This window comes from Natator depressus, chromosome 6 (genome assembly GCF_965152275.1).
Source record: "Natator depressus isolate rNatDep1 chromosome 6, rNatDep2.hap1, whole genome shotgun sequence".
Taxonomy (NCBI): Eukaryota; Metazoa; Chordata; order Testudines; family Cheloniidae; genus Natator; species Natator depressus.
Window position 1 is genome coordinate 100,799,254 of NC_134239.1, and position 15,908 is coordinate 100,815,161.

The 15,908-nt window shown below is 40.2% G+C and overlaps 1 protein-coding gene across 2 annotated transcripts in view; it reads right to left on the reverse strand.

Moving 5' to 3' along the window:
• Window positions 1-15,908, reverse strand: part of RPS6KA5 (ribosomal protein S6 kinase A5) — a 198,707-nt gene that overhangs the window by 149,670 nt on the left and 33,129 nt on the right. For both annotated transcript variants that reach the window (XM_074956117.1, XM_074956118.1), the window contains exon 2: window positions 12,302-12,373. In XM_074956117.1, the coding sequence (XP_074812218.1) occupies window positions 12,302-12,373 (72 nt within the window). The remainder of the gene's footprint in view (window positions 1-12,301; window positions 12,374-15,908) is intronic.

A 15,908-nucleotide genomic window follows, 5' to 3' on the forward strand; every position in this document is an offset into this window, starting at 1 on the left:
TGAGGAATGCCGTCTTCACAGAAAGGCGAGTTAATGAAAAGCAGTCATAGTTTCAAATGGTGGCCTACTCAGACCTTTTAATACTAGGCTGAGATCCCTCTGAGGTGTGGGAAGTCTGGGTTGTGGGAAGAGGTTTGCTATGCCTTTGAGAAACCTCTTCATAGTCAGATGGGAGAAGATTAAGTATCCGTCTACCTGCTGATTGCAATTCCTGTTAGATGAACCTTCAGTGAACTGATCGAGTCCTGATTTCTTGAGAGTCAACAGGTAGCTTAGGATCACCAATAGGGTGGATGTATTAGGGATGATCCCTTTCAGCTGGCATCAGATCTGGAATCTCTTCCATTTTTGTAGATAAGTATGGCAAATAGTTCCTTTCCTACATTGCAACACCACCACCTATACCTCCCCAGAGCAAAATGTGTCTATGTGCTGGAACCATGAAGGATCTAGGCTTGAGACGCAGAATCCGCCAGTTCGAATGGAGAGTGCATCCCTTGTTCTGCAATAGAAGGTAAGTTGAGATTGGAAGAGTCATTGGTGGACACAGTGGCAGCTGTGACAGGTAAAGGTATCAGGTGAGAGCAATCAGTATGATGTTTGCTTTCTCATTTTTCACTTTCAACAGGACTTTTAGTATTACAGGGAATGGGGGAAAGATGTAAAGAAGATCCTTGTCCCATGGAAGGAAGAGGGCATCTCCTATGGAGTGTCATCTGCTCCCTGCTCTGGAGCAGTACTGTGGACATTTCCCATTCTAGTAAGTAGCGAATAGGTCTATTATCTCCACTGTCAGAAGATGTCATGGAGTACCACTGAATCTATTTCAAATTCATGGGCGTGTGGGAATTTGCGGCTGAGACTGTCATACGTTGTGTTGTGCGTTCCCGGTAAGTAGGCAGCTGATATTAAGATGCCATGGGAGATGCACCAATTCCATAGTTTTAGTGTTTCTGTGCACAGGGAATGAGACTTGGCGCCTCCCTGACAGTTATGTAATACATGCAACCATATGGTCAGTCATGACCTTTGTGTGTGTTTTTGATCAGTGGGAGGAAGTGAGCACACACATTTCTGACCGCCCTGAGTTCAAGCAGATTGATGTGGAGGCATGTGGAGGCTGGAGAGAATTTGCCCTGTATTTGGAGACCATGGAGATGCATGCCCCATCCTATGACAGGTGCATAGGTGGTCAGAAGTAGAGATAGAGAAGGGTGAACAAACGGGATTCCCATACAGACATTTACTGGGTCCTTCCACCAGACCCAGGACCACAGGGGATAATTATTTTTTTTAATATAAAAAAAATCCGATTTTTAAAATGCTTTTTGAGGAAAAAATTAAAATTATCTTTATTATAGCTCAAAGATATCTCATCATGGAATAGGGATTATAAATTCTAATTCTATAGTATGAGAATATATTCATATAATGTTTAAGAAAAGTTTTAAAAATGAGTTCCAATAGTTCACGAATTAGGGACCCAATCTTATGGGGTTTCAGGCGCTTCTGTATAGATTATTTAGATTAATCTTTCTATCTACCCAATGGGACTCAGTGCTCAGTCTAGAAAATACGATCAGAGATGCTTCGTTTTGCAGTTCTCAAACTGTGGATCTGTGTCTCCAGAGATAACATGCTTGTTAACAGCAACAATGTTTTTAAATAAATAATATATAGAGGTGAGAAATAACAGACCTCAACCCTATTGTCCCTCTGCAAATTTGCGTACACAGAGTCAATCTCTTAACTCTTTCTAAAAATGCAAAAAGAACAAGGAGTACTTGTGGCACCTTAGAGACTAACAAATTTATTTGAGCATAAGCTTTCGTGGGCTAAAACCCACTTCATTGAATGCATGCAGTGGAAAATACAGTAGGAAGACAGACAGACAGACAGAGACAGACAGACACACACACACACACAGAGAACATGAAAAATGGGTGTTGCCATACACACTATAAAGAGAGCGATCAATTAAGGTGAGCTATTATCAGCAGGAGGAAAAAAAAATAGCTCACCTTAATTGATCACTCTCATTGTAGTGTGTATGGCAACACCCATTTTTTCATATTCTCTCTGTGTGTGTATATATATCTTCCTACTGTATTTTCCACTGCATGCATCCAATCAAGTGGGTTTTAGTCCACAAAAGCTTATGCTCAAATAAATTTGTTAGTCTCTAAGGTGCCACAAGTACTCCTTGCTCTTTTTGCTGATATAGACTAACACAGCTACGACTCTAAAAGTGCAAAGTTTCAGAAAGTTCAATGAATAGAAGAATGTTGGAGGCAGAATAGATCTGGACAAGGAGAAGAAGTCTGGAGATAAATGAGAGAAGGGAGGGACAGGCAGTAGGAACAAAAGTGAAACCGTTTGAGCAGCATATTCCAGAAGTCTGGAGGTCTTTCTGAATGTAGCCTTCATTGATTTGAGATCTACCATCCCATTCTCTCATGAGAAGGGAAAACCTATAATGGCAGCAGGCCGTAAATATTCTTCAGTTTGGGAATATTTTAATGAAGTTCCTCTACCTGTGGGTAAAACAGGCACGCGTGCAAAATGCAAAGAGTTCAACAAAGAAATACAAGGTTGCCCGAATGAATCATCATCATGAGAAGTGTTCCTCACAGGAGGAAGCTGTGTTGATGAGGATGAAAGGAACTTGTCTGAATATGTAGGATATTCCAGTTGGTAAACTTTTTTATTTTGTACTTCTTTCTTAAGGACTGCCTGTCTTCCTTCTGGACTATTCTTGAATTCTCATGTTTGAGCAAAAAATATAGTTGTTACTCTACTCTATGGTACTATCATTTTAGATGCAGTTGTGATAAAAAAAATGGCTGAAATAGGCAGATCTTCCTTTTACAATTTCACCTTTAAAGTAGTACTGAGTGTCAGTGAATGCAATGAGTAATACTAAATGAGCAGTATGGTAATAATAATTAAATAACTGCATTGACTTATTTTGTTTAGGAGAATCCATCCTCAACATACAGGATTCTGAAGACTATCCACCTTCAAGATCACCATCATTTTCTATAGTTTCAGAGTTATCTGCCAATAATAGTGTTTTAGTCATATCATGTACGTCTCATAGCCACACACGTGTAGCAAAAAGAAAAAAAAAATCTCCATCATCCAGAAACAACCATAGATAAGTTTGTGATAAGAACCAGCAGATTACAAGAAGAGATAATTGATGAAAAAATTGCCCGGTTTGTTTATGCAACAAACTCTCCTTTCCGTATGATTGAGAACCCACACTTCAAAAACATGGTTCAGTCATTGAGACCAGGATACAGTTCACTCAACAGAGCAGATGTCACAGGCAAATTGCTGGATAAAGCGTATGAAAGAGAAATTGAGCAGTATGTAAATGGTCTAGAGGGGGAAATTGTTAACCTGAGTCTTGATTGGTGGAGCAAAGTCCACAATTATCCTGTTGTATGTGCTTGTGTGGTAACAGAAAAAGGGAATGTCTTCCTTACAGAAACAATTAATACATCAGGAAATGCACACACAGCAGAATACTTGCAAGAAGTAGCAGTAAAAGCTATAACAAACTGTGAAAAAAAATTCAAATGTCTAGTACGCTGCTTGGTTACGGACAATGCTGCAAATGTATCCAAGATGAGAAGAAATTATTTAGAAGAGAGTCCCAAGCTAATAACACACAGTTGCCGTGCTCATTTGATGCACCTCCTAGCCAAACACCTCAGTGTTCCAGAAATAAAGGCTAATGTTGTTGACACTGCAAAATACTTCCATAACAACCATTTTGCAGCATCTGCTCTGAAAAAAGTGGGAGGAACCAAGCTAACTCTCCCACAAGACGTGCGATGGAACTCAGTAGTGGAGTGTTTTGGGCACTAGATCAAGAACTGGCCTAATCTGATGACAGTTTGTGAACAAAATTGTGAAAAAATAGATGGCACTGTCACAGCCAAAGTTCTCAGAATTGGGGTAAGAGAAACGTTGAACACATGCTGAGGACCCTGAAGCCTATTTCTGTAGCACTGAAAAAATGCAGGGAAAAAGCTGTTTTACTGGTGACACTGCTGAAATTTGGAAGGAACTGAGTGAGATCTTAAAAAGAGAAATATGCAATGACAGAGTTAAATTACAAACATAAAAAAAAAACCGAATGGGACAAGCACTATCTCCAGCTCATTTTCTTGCAAATATTCTCAATACTCGGTACCAGGTCAAACCTTAACTGCTGAAGAAGAGGAGTTGGTTATGACATGGACATCCAATAATCATCCCTCCATAATGCCAACTACAATAAATTTCAGAGCTAAGGGTGAACCATTCAAGAAATATATGTTTGCTGATGATGTTTTAAAGAAAGTCAGACCATGAACTGGTGGAAGTCACTTAAGCACTTGGATTCAGAAACTGTTGAAGTGATAATCTCACTTTTAACAGCAATAGCTTCTTCTGCCAGTGTAGAAAGAATATTTTCTTACTTTGGACTAAATCATTCCAAATTGAGAAATTGTTTGGGACCTGAAAAAGCAGGAAATCGTGTTTTTCTTTTCCAGATTATGGACAAACAGGAAAATGAAGGTGAAGATGAATGAGTTAGCTGCAACAGCCAATATTTTCTCATGTTGACCTGGCTGACATAGTCAATTTATTTTTTTTTTAAATATTTCATTTAACTATTTTAGTTGAAACCAATTTTAACAAAAACAAACCTGATTTTTAAAAACATGAATGTTTAACTTCAAAAATTCATATGCTTGTTTTGTTAAAATATTATATGTTTGCTGTTGAAGAAAAAAATCCAGAATACATAACATTAAATTGCTTTATTTAACTAAAACAATTTAAATGTCTGTCTGGTGATGTTCTCCTCCTAATACAGCATGGTAAGAAAATCCTCCAAACATGAATGATTAACCTGTTGAACTGGAGATATTTATGAAGTCATTGGGAGGTGAACGATCTGCGTCAATTACCTTTGGCAAATGAAATAACCAATCATTCGTTTTCTGATATAGCTGTAAAACTAATCTCAAAAGTTTTCACAATAAATCACTTTAAAAATGTAGAGTGTGTACCTTCTAAAAATGAAACCTATATCTATCTCTATCTCTGAGTTGGGAAGAATATGTATTAAGGTTATGACAACCAACAAGAATTCACTTTTATATAGAAATCCATGATTAAATCACTTCCTGACTAGTGATTTAAATCAATGTGATTTAAATCAAATCCACCCAGCCAAGGATTGCTTGACCCTGGTGAGCACTGATAGTACTTTGCTTATGTTGTCTCTGTGTAGCCTGTAAACTGAACTACACCATGCCTGGAGGCATCTCATGCGTAGTCTGGCGTGAGCGATAACCGATGTGCCCACAGCCATGTGCCTCAGGAGACAATGTCTGGCCGAAATCTGGGGGCTGGATTGTACTGTATCAACAAGGAGAAACTGAGAAATCTGACGTCAGAAGAGTGCTTTTGCCTGAATGGAGTTGAGGTTGGCGGGGATCCCCTGGGGCGGGTGCTGCAGCACCCCTTGCATCCTTAATTCCCCGGTTAAACATTTAACTTTGTAACTGACAGAACTGTAATCGGTTACCCAGTTATTGTTTTTACACATTATGTACATCCCTACTACAGGTCATATCCTATATGTTCAGCTAAGGCAAAGTTAGTACACATATTGTTTGGGACCTTTCACCTAGATAGGTGATGATGAGCTAAAGCATAAGGTTGACATGGTGGACTGCCTAAGTTCATACCCTCTATAAATTTAACAGGTACACCACATGTGTCAAGGTTCCTTCCCCACTCTGAACTCTAGGGTACAGATGTGGGGAGCTGCATGAAAGACCCCCTAAGCTTATTCTTACCAGCTTAGGTTAAAAGCTGCCACCACCAAAGTGTTACACAAAGAACAGGGAAAGAGCCCACTTGGAAACGTCTTTCCCCACAAAAGCCCCCAAGCCCTATACCCCTTTTCCTGGGGAATGCTTAATAAAAATCCTCACTAATTTGCATAGGTGAACACAGACCCAAACCCTTGGATCTTAAGAACAATGAAAAAAGCAATCAGGTTCTTAAAAGAAGAATTTTAATAAAAGAAAAAGTAAAAGAATCACCTCTGTAAAATCAGGATGGTAAATACTTACAGGGTAATCAGATTCAAAACATAGAGAATCCCTCTAGGCAAAACCTTAAGTTACAAAAAGACACAAAAACAGGAATATACATTCCATTCAGCACAACTTAATTTATCAGCCATTTAAACAAAACAGAATCTAACACATATCTAACTAGATTGCTTATTAACTCTTTACAGAAGTTCTGACCTGCATTCCTGCTCTGGTCCTGGCAAAAGCAACACAGATAGAGAGAACCCTTTGTCGTCCCCCCCGCCAGCTTTGAAAGTATCTTGTCTCCTCATTGGTCATTTTGGTCAGGTGCCAGCGAGGTTGTCTTAGCTTCTTAACCCTTTACAGGTGAAAGGGTTTTTCCTCTGGCCAGGAGAGATTTTAAAGGTGTTTAACCCTTCCCTTTATATTTATGACATGGAAATAGCCGGGTAGGACAGAAATAAATCCAAGAATGATCTAACGTCATTAATATGGATGTATATGTCATCAATACCAACCTATGGAGTAAGTGTACCCTAACATTTTGTGTATGAGGAAACTAAATTTGGACATAGAAGGAGGGCTCAAGTATTCAAGCTCTATAAGAGAAGTGACCCACCAAGCCAAGGAAGCTTCTAAGTTTGTAAGCTTCAGGGTTTCTAAGCTTCGAGTTTCAAGTTTTCAGGCTTCTTAGTTTATTCATCTGTTAGTTCTTAATTGTAAGTTTTAAGTCACTTAGTTAAGTAAAACTCTAAATTATCTTCAATAGCTCGTAAGCTTCTCCTAAGCTCTAAACTCCCAATCAAGAATTGAGGAACGTGGACCTGAACTCTCTTGGCATGCCAGAGGCAAGGCTGGTCCTTTGTCTCTTACCACCAGGTTATCAAGGAAGGGTGTGAGTATATTAATCAAAAGCTTTATAGTATATAATATCACATGTATCTCTAGAACAATTATTATTGCTTTTGTATCTCTGATTATTTACCATTTGATTACTATGTGATCATTATTCCATTTATCTCAATAACAGTCTTTAAGGCTACATTTGTCACAGTGTGAGTGTCCTGTCATACATCCTGAAGATCCTTGCAAACTCTGTATAGCCTGATTATGGGACAAGAACCTTATTAGCTTCTGATCAGATTAATTGGTGAGCCTATAATCCATATTATCCAAATTAATAATATTAACTTCCTAAAATCAGGCAACAATACACATACCCCTGAAGTGGAACGGACATGCTCACTCCCTTGAGGAACAACTAAAAATTAGTGGTAACATTGATCAAGTCATAATTACTTGTACCTAAGGCCAAACCAGTAACAAATACTTGGTGTTTTAAAAGCAGCAATTTCACAAAGCTGAAAACAATTCTGAGCCAAATCAGTTGGGAGAAAGAATGTAAACAGAAAAAATGTGAATGATAACTGGGGAATGTTCATGAACTCTTCTTAAGACCCCCAAAAGCTACAAACCCACAATCAAGAAAGAAGGCCATGCTGTTTTCTAAAAAAAGCAAGATAAACAACTCCCCCCCCCCCCCCCCAAAAAATCAGATTTAGAGCGGAAGCGAAAGCAACTATAACAAACAACATATGGAAGACAATGGAAGTTGACAGTCATGAATATAAATGAGAAGCTAGGAATTGTAGAAAATTGATAAGGGAAGCGAAAAGACAAGAAGAAATCTATGGCCAGCTGAGTTAAGGACAATAAGAAGGAACTTCTGTTAACTACATTAGGAACAAAAAGAATTCTAACAATGGTATTAGTCTATTACTAGATGGAAATGGTAGAGCTGTCTGTAATAATGGAGAAAAGGCAGAAACGTTTAATAAGTAATTCTGTTCTGTACTTGGGAAAAAGTGAATTCATGATGATGATGATGGAAATACTTTCCATTTCAATGGTAACTTGTGAAAATGTTAAACAGCAGCTACTAAAGATAGATATTTTTTAAATTGACAGGTCTGGATAACTTGCATCCAACAGTTTTAAAAGAGCTGTCTAATTAGCATCCTCAGCCATTAATGTCGACTTCCAAAATCTGTTGCAATACCGGGACAGTTCCAGAGAACTGGAAGATGTTATGTTGTGCCAATATTTAAAAAGGATAAATGGGATGACCCAGGTAATTATAGGCCTGTCAGCATGACACTGATCCCAGGCAAAACAACAGAGTGGCTGATACAGGACTTGATTCATAAAGAATTAAAGGAGAGTAATATAATATGCCAATCAAAATGGGTTTATGGAAAATAGATCTAGTCAAAATAATATTTTTATTATGTTACAAGTTTGGTTGATAAAGGTAGTAGTGTTGATATAATATACTTAGACTTTTATAAGGCATTTGATTTGGTGCTGTACAACATTTTGATTAAGATACAAAACAATATAAAACATTCAAATGATACAAAATCAGCATGGTACACATTAAATGGCTTAAACACTGGTCAACTGAAAGATCTCAAACTATAACTGTAAACAGGGAATCATCATCAAGTGGGCATATTTCTAGTGGTGCCTTTGCAGGGATTCATTCTTGGCCCAACACGATTTAACATTTTTACCAGTGACCTGGAAAAAAATATTTTAAATCATAACTGATAAAGTTTGCATATAACAAAAGACTGTGGGAGTCAAATAATGAGGAGGACAGGTCACAGATACAGAGCAGTTTAATATTGCCGAATGTAATAGCCATACATTTAACAAAGAATGTAGGCCATACTTACAGAGTAGGGGACTCTATCCTGGGAAACAATGACTCTGAGGTTATGGTGGCTAGCATGACACTGGCAAAAAGGACTAGTGATCCTTGTGGTCCTTGGATGCATAAACAGGGGAAATTTGAGTACCAGTAGGGAGGTGATATTACCTCTGTATTTTTCACTGGTTTGACAGCTACTGGAATATTATGTCCAGTTCTGGTGTCCACAATTCAAGAAGGATGTTGATAAATTAAAGACGGATCAGAGCGGAGCCACGAGAAAGATTACAGGATGAGAAAGCATGCCTTATAGGCAAGGGTTCCCAAACCGTGGGCCATGGCCCAAAGGTAGGCTGTGACACAGTCCTGGGTGGTCCGCTATCATGGGTGGCATTTTGGGGGTGGGGGCAAGTAGTGATACCAGGTGCTCTGAGAGTCCAGGTCAGTTTCCCCATGTGGGCTGGGTAAGGAGAGAGTGGCAGAACAGCTTCCGACGCCTCACAGCACAGCCCCAATGTGGAAACTGACATGGACGCACAGAGCATCTGGCGTCAACTCTCACCCTCCCACCCCCGAGCTCCCCGGGGGTGGGGTGCGGGGTGGGAAGGGCACAACAACACCAGGTGCTCTGTGCATCCAGATCAGCTTCCCCATGTGGCTGAATAATGGCTGCCGCACCCTCCAGGCTCAAGTAAGTGTAGTCCTCAGTGTCCACAGTCACAGTGAACGTGCAGCACAGCACGGCACACACACAGCCACAAGGAGTAGAGCTGCCCTCACTGTGTCAATGAGGAAACAAGTTCAAGGCCGGGCCCCATAGCAACAGCACTCCTTCAGACACAGTCCCTGCCTGCACTTTGAGCTACCACCCTGCCTTAACACAGCCTGTAGCCACCCCCTCTTCCTGCACCCTGAGTTATACTCCCCCAGGGACACAGCTTCTAACTACCTCCTGCCTGCACCCTGAGCTGGCTGAAAGGCTGAAAATTGAAAATGAGATCAAGTTGAGCCTCTCTAACAGATGTCACAGGTTGGAAAACCAGTGCAAGGAGAAGCAGGCACATCCATCCCATTGAGAAGACTCCTGGTTTGTAAGTTATTGTAAATAAAAATATAAAGTATTTGACTCTTTTCTAATTAGTAGAGAATAGGGTTGGGTCTTTACTTACACAGCACAGAAATTCAGATTTTACACTAAAAACTGAAAACAATATAGTGTTCAAAGTTGGACAACTATTTTGTTTTAAAATCAAAAAACTTTTTCTTAACAATTTTGTTAACTTTGTTGCATTGCTTATGTTCAGTTTTATACAAATTGTGTTTTCCCTTTTTGAATACATTTTGAACACATTTTTTTAAAGTGTAGTTTTACTAAAACTGTTTGGTTTCAAAGATCTTGAAGCATTTCTTTGACTGCATATTGCTAGGGATTTCTATAATTACAATCATTTACATTAAAATGAAAAGTAAACATGTACATTGTTTATTTACAGTGTTATAGTTTATATGTATGTAACAAAATTAATATTTTTCCTCAAGAAGTGTTAATAGTGGGCCATAATGCCTATTAGAACTGCACAGGTGAGCCTCAGGAGAAAAAGTTTAGGAACCCCTGCCTTATAGGAATAGAGATAAGGAGCTCAATCTGCTTAGTTTAACAAAGGGAAGGTTAACTGTGACTTCATCACACTTTTTAAAGTGCCTACATGGGAAAAGAAATGTGGTAAGAGAGGGCTCTTCAATCTAGCAAGCAAACATATAACAAGATCCAACGTTTGGACTTCAAAGCTTGACAAATTCAGACTAGGAATCAGGGACAAATTTTTAAGAATGCAGGTAATTAGTCACTGGAACAATTTACCAAGGATTGTCGAGGATTCTCCATCACTGGCAATTTTAAAATGAAGGTTGGATACTTTTAGAAAAGATATGCTTTAGTTCAAACAGGAAATAATTCAGGGAAGTCCTATGACCGGTTTTATTCAGGTCAGACACTAGATGATTACATTAGTTCCATCTAACTTAAAATCTAAAATTTGTGCATCACAGCCTCCTAAGGCTCCATCTTCACTGGAAAAGAAGACAGCTAACTCCTGCTTAGATCTTACTGGATTCCTCCTCCCCCCGGCCCTTTTTCTTAGAAACTTTGAAAACGTAGCTACAGAAACTCTACAGCAAGATGAGTGGAACGAGGGAGGGTACCCTCTGACATGTGTCCATGCTCCTCATGGATACTAGGATTGTTAATTTTCTCTGGAGAATGTTCTTCCACCTGCTCTGAGATGTTTGGTATGCAAGGTGTTTCCCCCAACCTGTGGGAGGGGAGCATCATGAGATCTTTCCCTGCTTCTTCACAAGGCATTGCCCCAATTTATTTTTCTACCATTTAGACTTCCTCCTCTGATTTTGACATAAACAGGGATGTAGGACATTTTGATTTCTCTGAGGAGAATAAGCAATTTGGCAAATGCTTTGACTGATGGCAAAATTCCATCTTGCGTCTCCTCCTAATTAGTTCAAATTTGGTAGTGACCACAAGTCCTCACTATCCTACTCTGGATTATTTGATGGTTTATGTAAAAGGAACTGGTGATCTCAGTTAGCTGCTGAGATCACGGAGATCTCAGTTTAAGTGCTGACCACATTAAAATCTATCCTCACAATTGGAACTCTTTGGCAATCCCACAGAGCACAATCACTGAACGGCCACAGATATGAAATCCCTTCTTACCACTGCAACGCTTGTTCCTCCAAGTTAGTGTTGAAGAACAGTGGCAAAAACAGCGAGAGGAACCATATACTGTTGTTACTCTTGCTGTACATTTTCTATGGACAGAGAGGGAATCTTGTTTCCTGAAATATCAACCCACCATCTTTCTCTAGCTCTAAATGTTCTTAAAAGAGTGCACGCGTGCGCACACACACACAAAACTCCTCCCACCATAATAAAATCCAAAATCCAGTACTGAGTGCTTTCATTTATCTTCTTAAAAAGTAATAGTATTCTGCTTACATGACAAAACAGACATAGCCACCAATGATACTTCTGTGAAAAAGTGTAGTTAAAAAGAATGAAGACTCTGCTTGATGAAGATGCAGACTTTCCTGTTTTTCCACAAACTGATCTTCATCAACTGTAGTGGTCTGAAGAATTTAATGAAAACTTCAAGCGTATGACTTATAACTTAGTACCAGATTTTAAATGTTTTATTATACTGTCATGTGAGTAAATGTTGTTCTATTTGCCCATCTTTTCAAAAGGATGCTTCATGTTAAAAATTTTGATATGATATAATGGTGCATATTTGGTCTTTACATATCCCAGCTTGTCTTTTGCTTATTTTATAGCACAAATCTGCCTAGATAATTTGTTCCAATTACTCTGTAGATAATTTGTTCCAAAAACTGAGCTAGAAAAACAGAACTGCACTAAAGAACATTACTTCCAAAGGCCACCTTAGAAGAAAAAAAAAAGTCTTACCTCCTGTTCCAAGAACTTTCAAGAGTTCAAAGTTTTCAATGCCCACCTTCTCTGCATGGCCTGTCAAATTTGCTGAGAAAAAAGAAAAAATTTCCATGTCAGAATCTTCAGAGATGTAACGCATTGATACATCATATATTCTGACACATTTCTGCACTCTGAGAACATTTTAATGGATGAAAGCGGAAAAAAAACCACCACATTTTCGTACATTTAAAATAAAACCAAACTACAGTCCAGGGTAGTAGCTCTCAAGCTACTGTCTTTCAACTATCCATTGTCCACAGGGATCTTCCAGGTCATTCACAAAACAAAAAGGTTTTGAGAACTCAGTACTCGGGAAATGAGGTGTTGGTAAAGGAGATCAGTCTGCGATAGGATTTCTTGTACAAAGTGGTCCACCATAAGTTACATGTGAGAAATATCTTCTCAAGCAAGTACAAAAGTGTTTGGATGATCAGGGCCTTATTGATTATTCTAAACATTTTAAGTGCTAAACATTCATTGATTATTCTAAACATTTTAAGGCGAAAGCATTTTTGCGCTGATTCTGGCCCTGATGCTGCAACTTGTTCCACATGGGTACAAAAGATCCATCCAGAGGGAACATTTGCAAGATCTGGGATTCTGTATTCAATAGGTTTTCCAGTGAAATTAAATTAAAACAGTCTTTTGAAGGCTCATTAAACAGGTGTATTCAAATGACAAGAATATCAGATATATAATTTGAATACATTCTAACTGGATGAAATACCAGGAATTTTATAAGTTACTACTTTACAAAGCTATCAATTTTTGTAAATACATGTAGCCCCTTCCAAAACCAATAAAAATGGTTATTTACCTTACAGTGATTCTGGTTCTTCAAAAATGTTTTATCCACATGGATACCACTCTGTATGTGCATGCACATGAGACTGGATTCTTTTTGACTAGCAGTATGTCCTTAAGCCCTTCCCTTGAGGGCACAAAGAGCAGGGCAGTCCTAACTGCTATTCAGTTCCTCCACCAATACAGAATCCCCAATGCTAAAAGGAATTATAGATTAGCAGAGAAGGGGAGCAGATCATAGGATCTGTATGGAGAAAACATTTTGAAGAACCACAGTTACTATAAGGTAAATAATTATTTTTCTTCAAGTATTTATCCGCATAGATCCCACTGAAGGCAACTACCAAACAGTTCTCTCTCTCTCTCTGTCTCTCTAAGGTGCTGGGTGCTAGGAGTCATAGAATATCAGGGTTGGAAGGGACCTCAGGAGGTCATCTAGTACAACCCCCTGCTCAAAGCAAGACCAACCCCCAACTAAATCATCCCAGCCAGGGCTTTGTCAAGCCTGACATTAAAAACCTTTAAGGAAGGAGATTCCACCACCTCCCCAGGTAATGCATTCCAGTGCTTCACCATCTTTCTAGTGAAAAAGTTTTCCCTAATATCCAACCTAAACCTCCCCCACTACAACTTGAGACCCTTACTCCTTGTTCGGTCATCTGCTACCACTGAGAACAGTCTAGATCCATCTTCTTTGGAACCCTCTTTCAGGTAGTTGAAAGCAGCTATCAAATTCCCCCTCATTCTTCCTTCCGCAGACTAAACAATCCCAGTTCCCTCAGCCGCTCCTCATAAGTCATGTGTTCCAGTCCCTGAATCATTTTTGTTGCCCTCCGCTGGACTCTCTCCAATTTTTCCACATCCTTCTTGTAGTGTGGGGCCCAAAACTGGACACAGTACTCCAGATGAGGCCTCACCAATGTCAAACAGAGGGGAATGATCACGTCCCTCAATCTGCTGGCAATGTCCCTACTTATACAGCCCAAAATGCCATTAGCCTTCTTGGCAACAAGGGCACACTGTTGACTCTTATCCAGCTTCTCGCCCACTGTAAGCCCCAGGTCCCTTTCTGCAGAATGGTCCGCAGCCTGCAGTAGTGCATGGGAGTCTTCTGTCCTAAGTGCTGGATTCTGCACTTGTCCTTGCTGAACCCCATCAGATTTCTTTTGGCCCAATCCTCTAATTTGTCTAGGTCCCTCTGTATCCTATCCCTACCCTCTAGCGTATCTACCACTCCTTCCAGTTTAGTGTCATCTGCAAACTTGCTGAGGGTGCAATCCACACCATCCTCCAGATCATTTATGAAGATACTGAACAAAACCGGCCCCAGGACCAACCCTTGGGGCACTCCACTTGATACCGGCTGCCATCCAGACATGGAGCCATTGATCACTACCCGTTGAGCCTGACAATCTAGCCAGCTTTCTATCCATGTTATAGTCCATTCATCCAGCCCATACTTCTTTAACTTGCTGGCAAGAATACTGTGGGAGACTGTGTCAAAAGCTTTGCTAAAGTCAAGGAATAACATGTCCACTGTTTTCCCCTCATCCACAAAGCCAGTTATCTCGTCATAGAAGGCAATTAGATTAGTCAGGCATGACTTGCCCTTGGTGAATCCATGCTGACTGTTTCTGATCACTTTCCTCTCCTCTAAGTGCTTCAGAATTGATCCCTTGAGGACCTGCTCCATGATTTTTCCGGGGACTGAGGTGAGGCTGACTGGCTCGTAGTTCCCCGGATCCTCCTCCTTTCCCTTTTTAAAGATGGGCACTACGTTAGCCTTTTTCCAGTCGTCCGGGACCTCCCCCGATCGCCATGAGTTCTCAAAGATAATGGCCAATGGCTCTGCAATCACATCCGCCAACTCCTGTAGCACTCTCGGATGCAGCGCATCCAGCCCCATGGACTTGTGCTTGTCCAGCTTTTCTAAATAGTCCCTAACCACTTCTTTCTCCACAGAGGGCTGGTCACCTCCTCCCCATGCTGTGATGCCCGGTGCAGTAGTCTGGGAGCTGACCTGGTTTGTGAAGACACAGGCAAAAAAATCATTGAGTACATTAGCTTTTTCCACATCCTCTGTCACTAGGTTGCCTCCATCATTCAGTCAGGGGCCCACACTTTCCTTGACTTTCTTCTTGTTGCTCACATACCTATAGAAACCCTTCTTGTTACTCTTAACATCTCTTGCTAGCTGCAATTCCAGGTGTGATTTGGCCTTCCTGATTTCACTCCTGCATGCCTGAACAATATTTTTATACTCCTCCCTGGTCATTTGTCCAATCTTCCACTTCTTGTAAGCTTCTTTTTTATGTTTAAGATCAACTAGGATTTCACTGTTAAGCCAAGCTGGTCACCTGCCGTATTTACTATTCTTTTGACACATCGGGATGGTTTGTCCCTGGAACCTCAATAAGGATTCTTTAAAATACAGCCAGCTCTCCTGGACTCCTTTCCCCCTCATGTTATTCTCCCAGGGGATCCTGCCCATAAATTCCCTGAGGGAGTCAAAGTCTGCTTTTCTGAAGTCCAGGGTCCGTATTCTGTTGCTCTCCTTTCTTCCTTGTGTCAAGATCCTGAACTCAAACCACCTCATGGTCACTGCCTCCCAGGTTCCCATCCACTTTTGCTTCCCCTACTAATTCTTCCCGGTTTGTGAGCGGCAGGTCAAGAAGAGCTCTGCTCCACTTGCTTCCTCCAGCACTTGCACCAGGAAATTGTCCCCTACACTTTCCAAAAACTTCCTGGATTGTCTGTGCACCGCTGTATTGCTCTC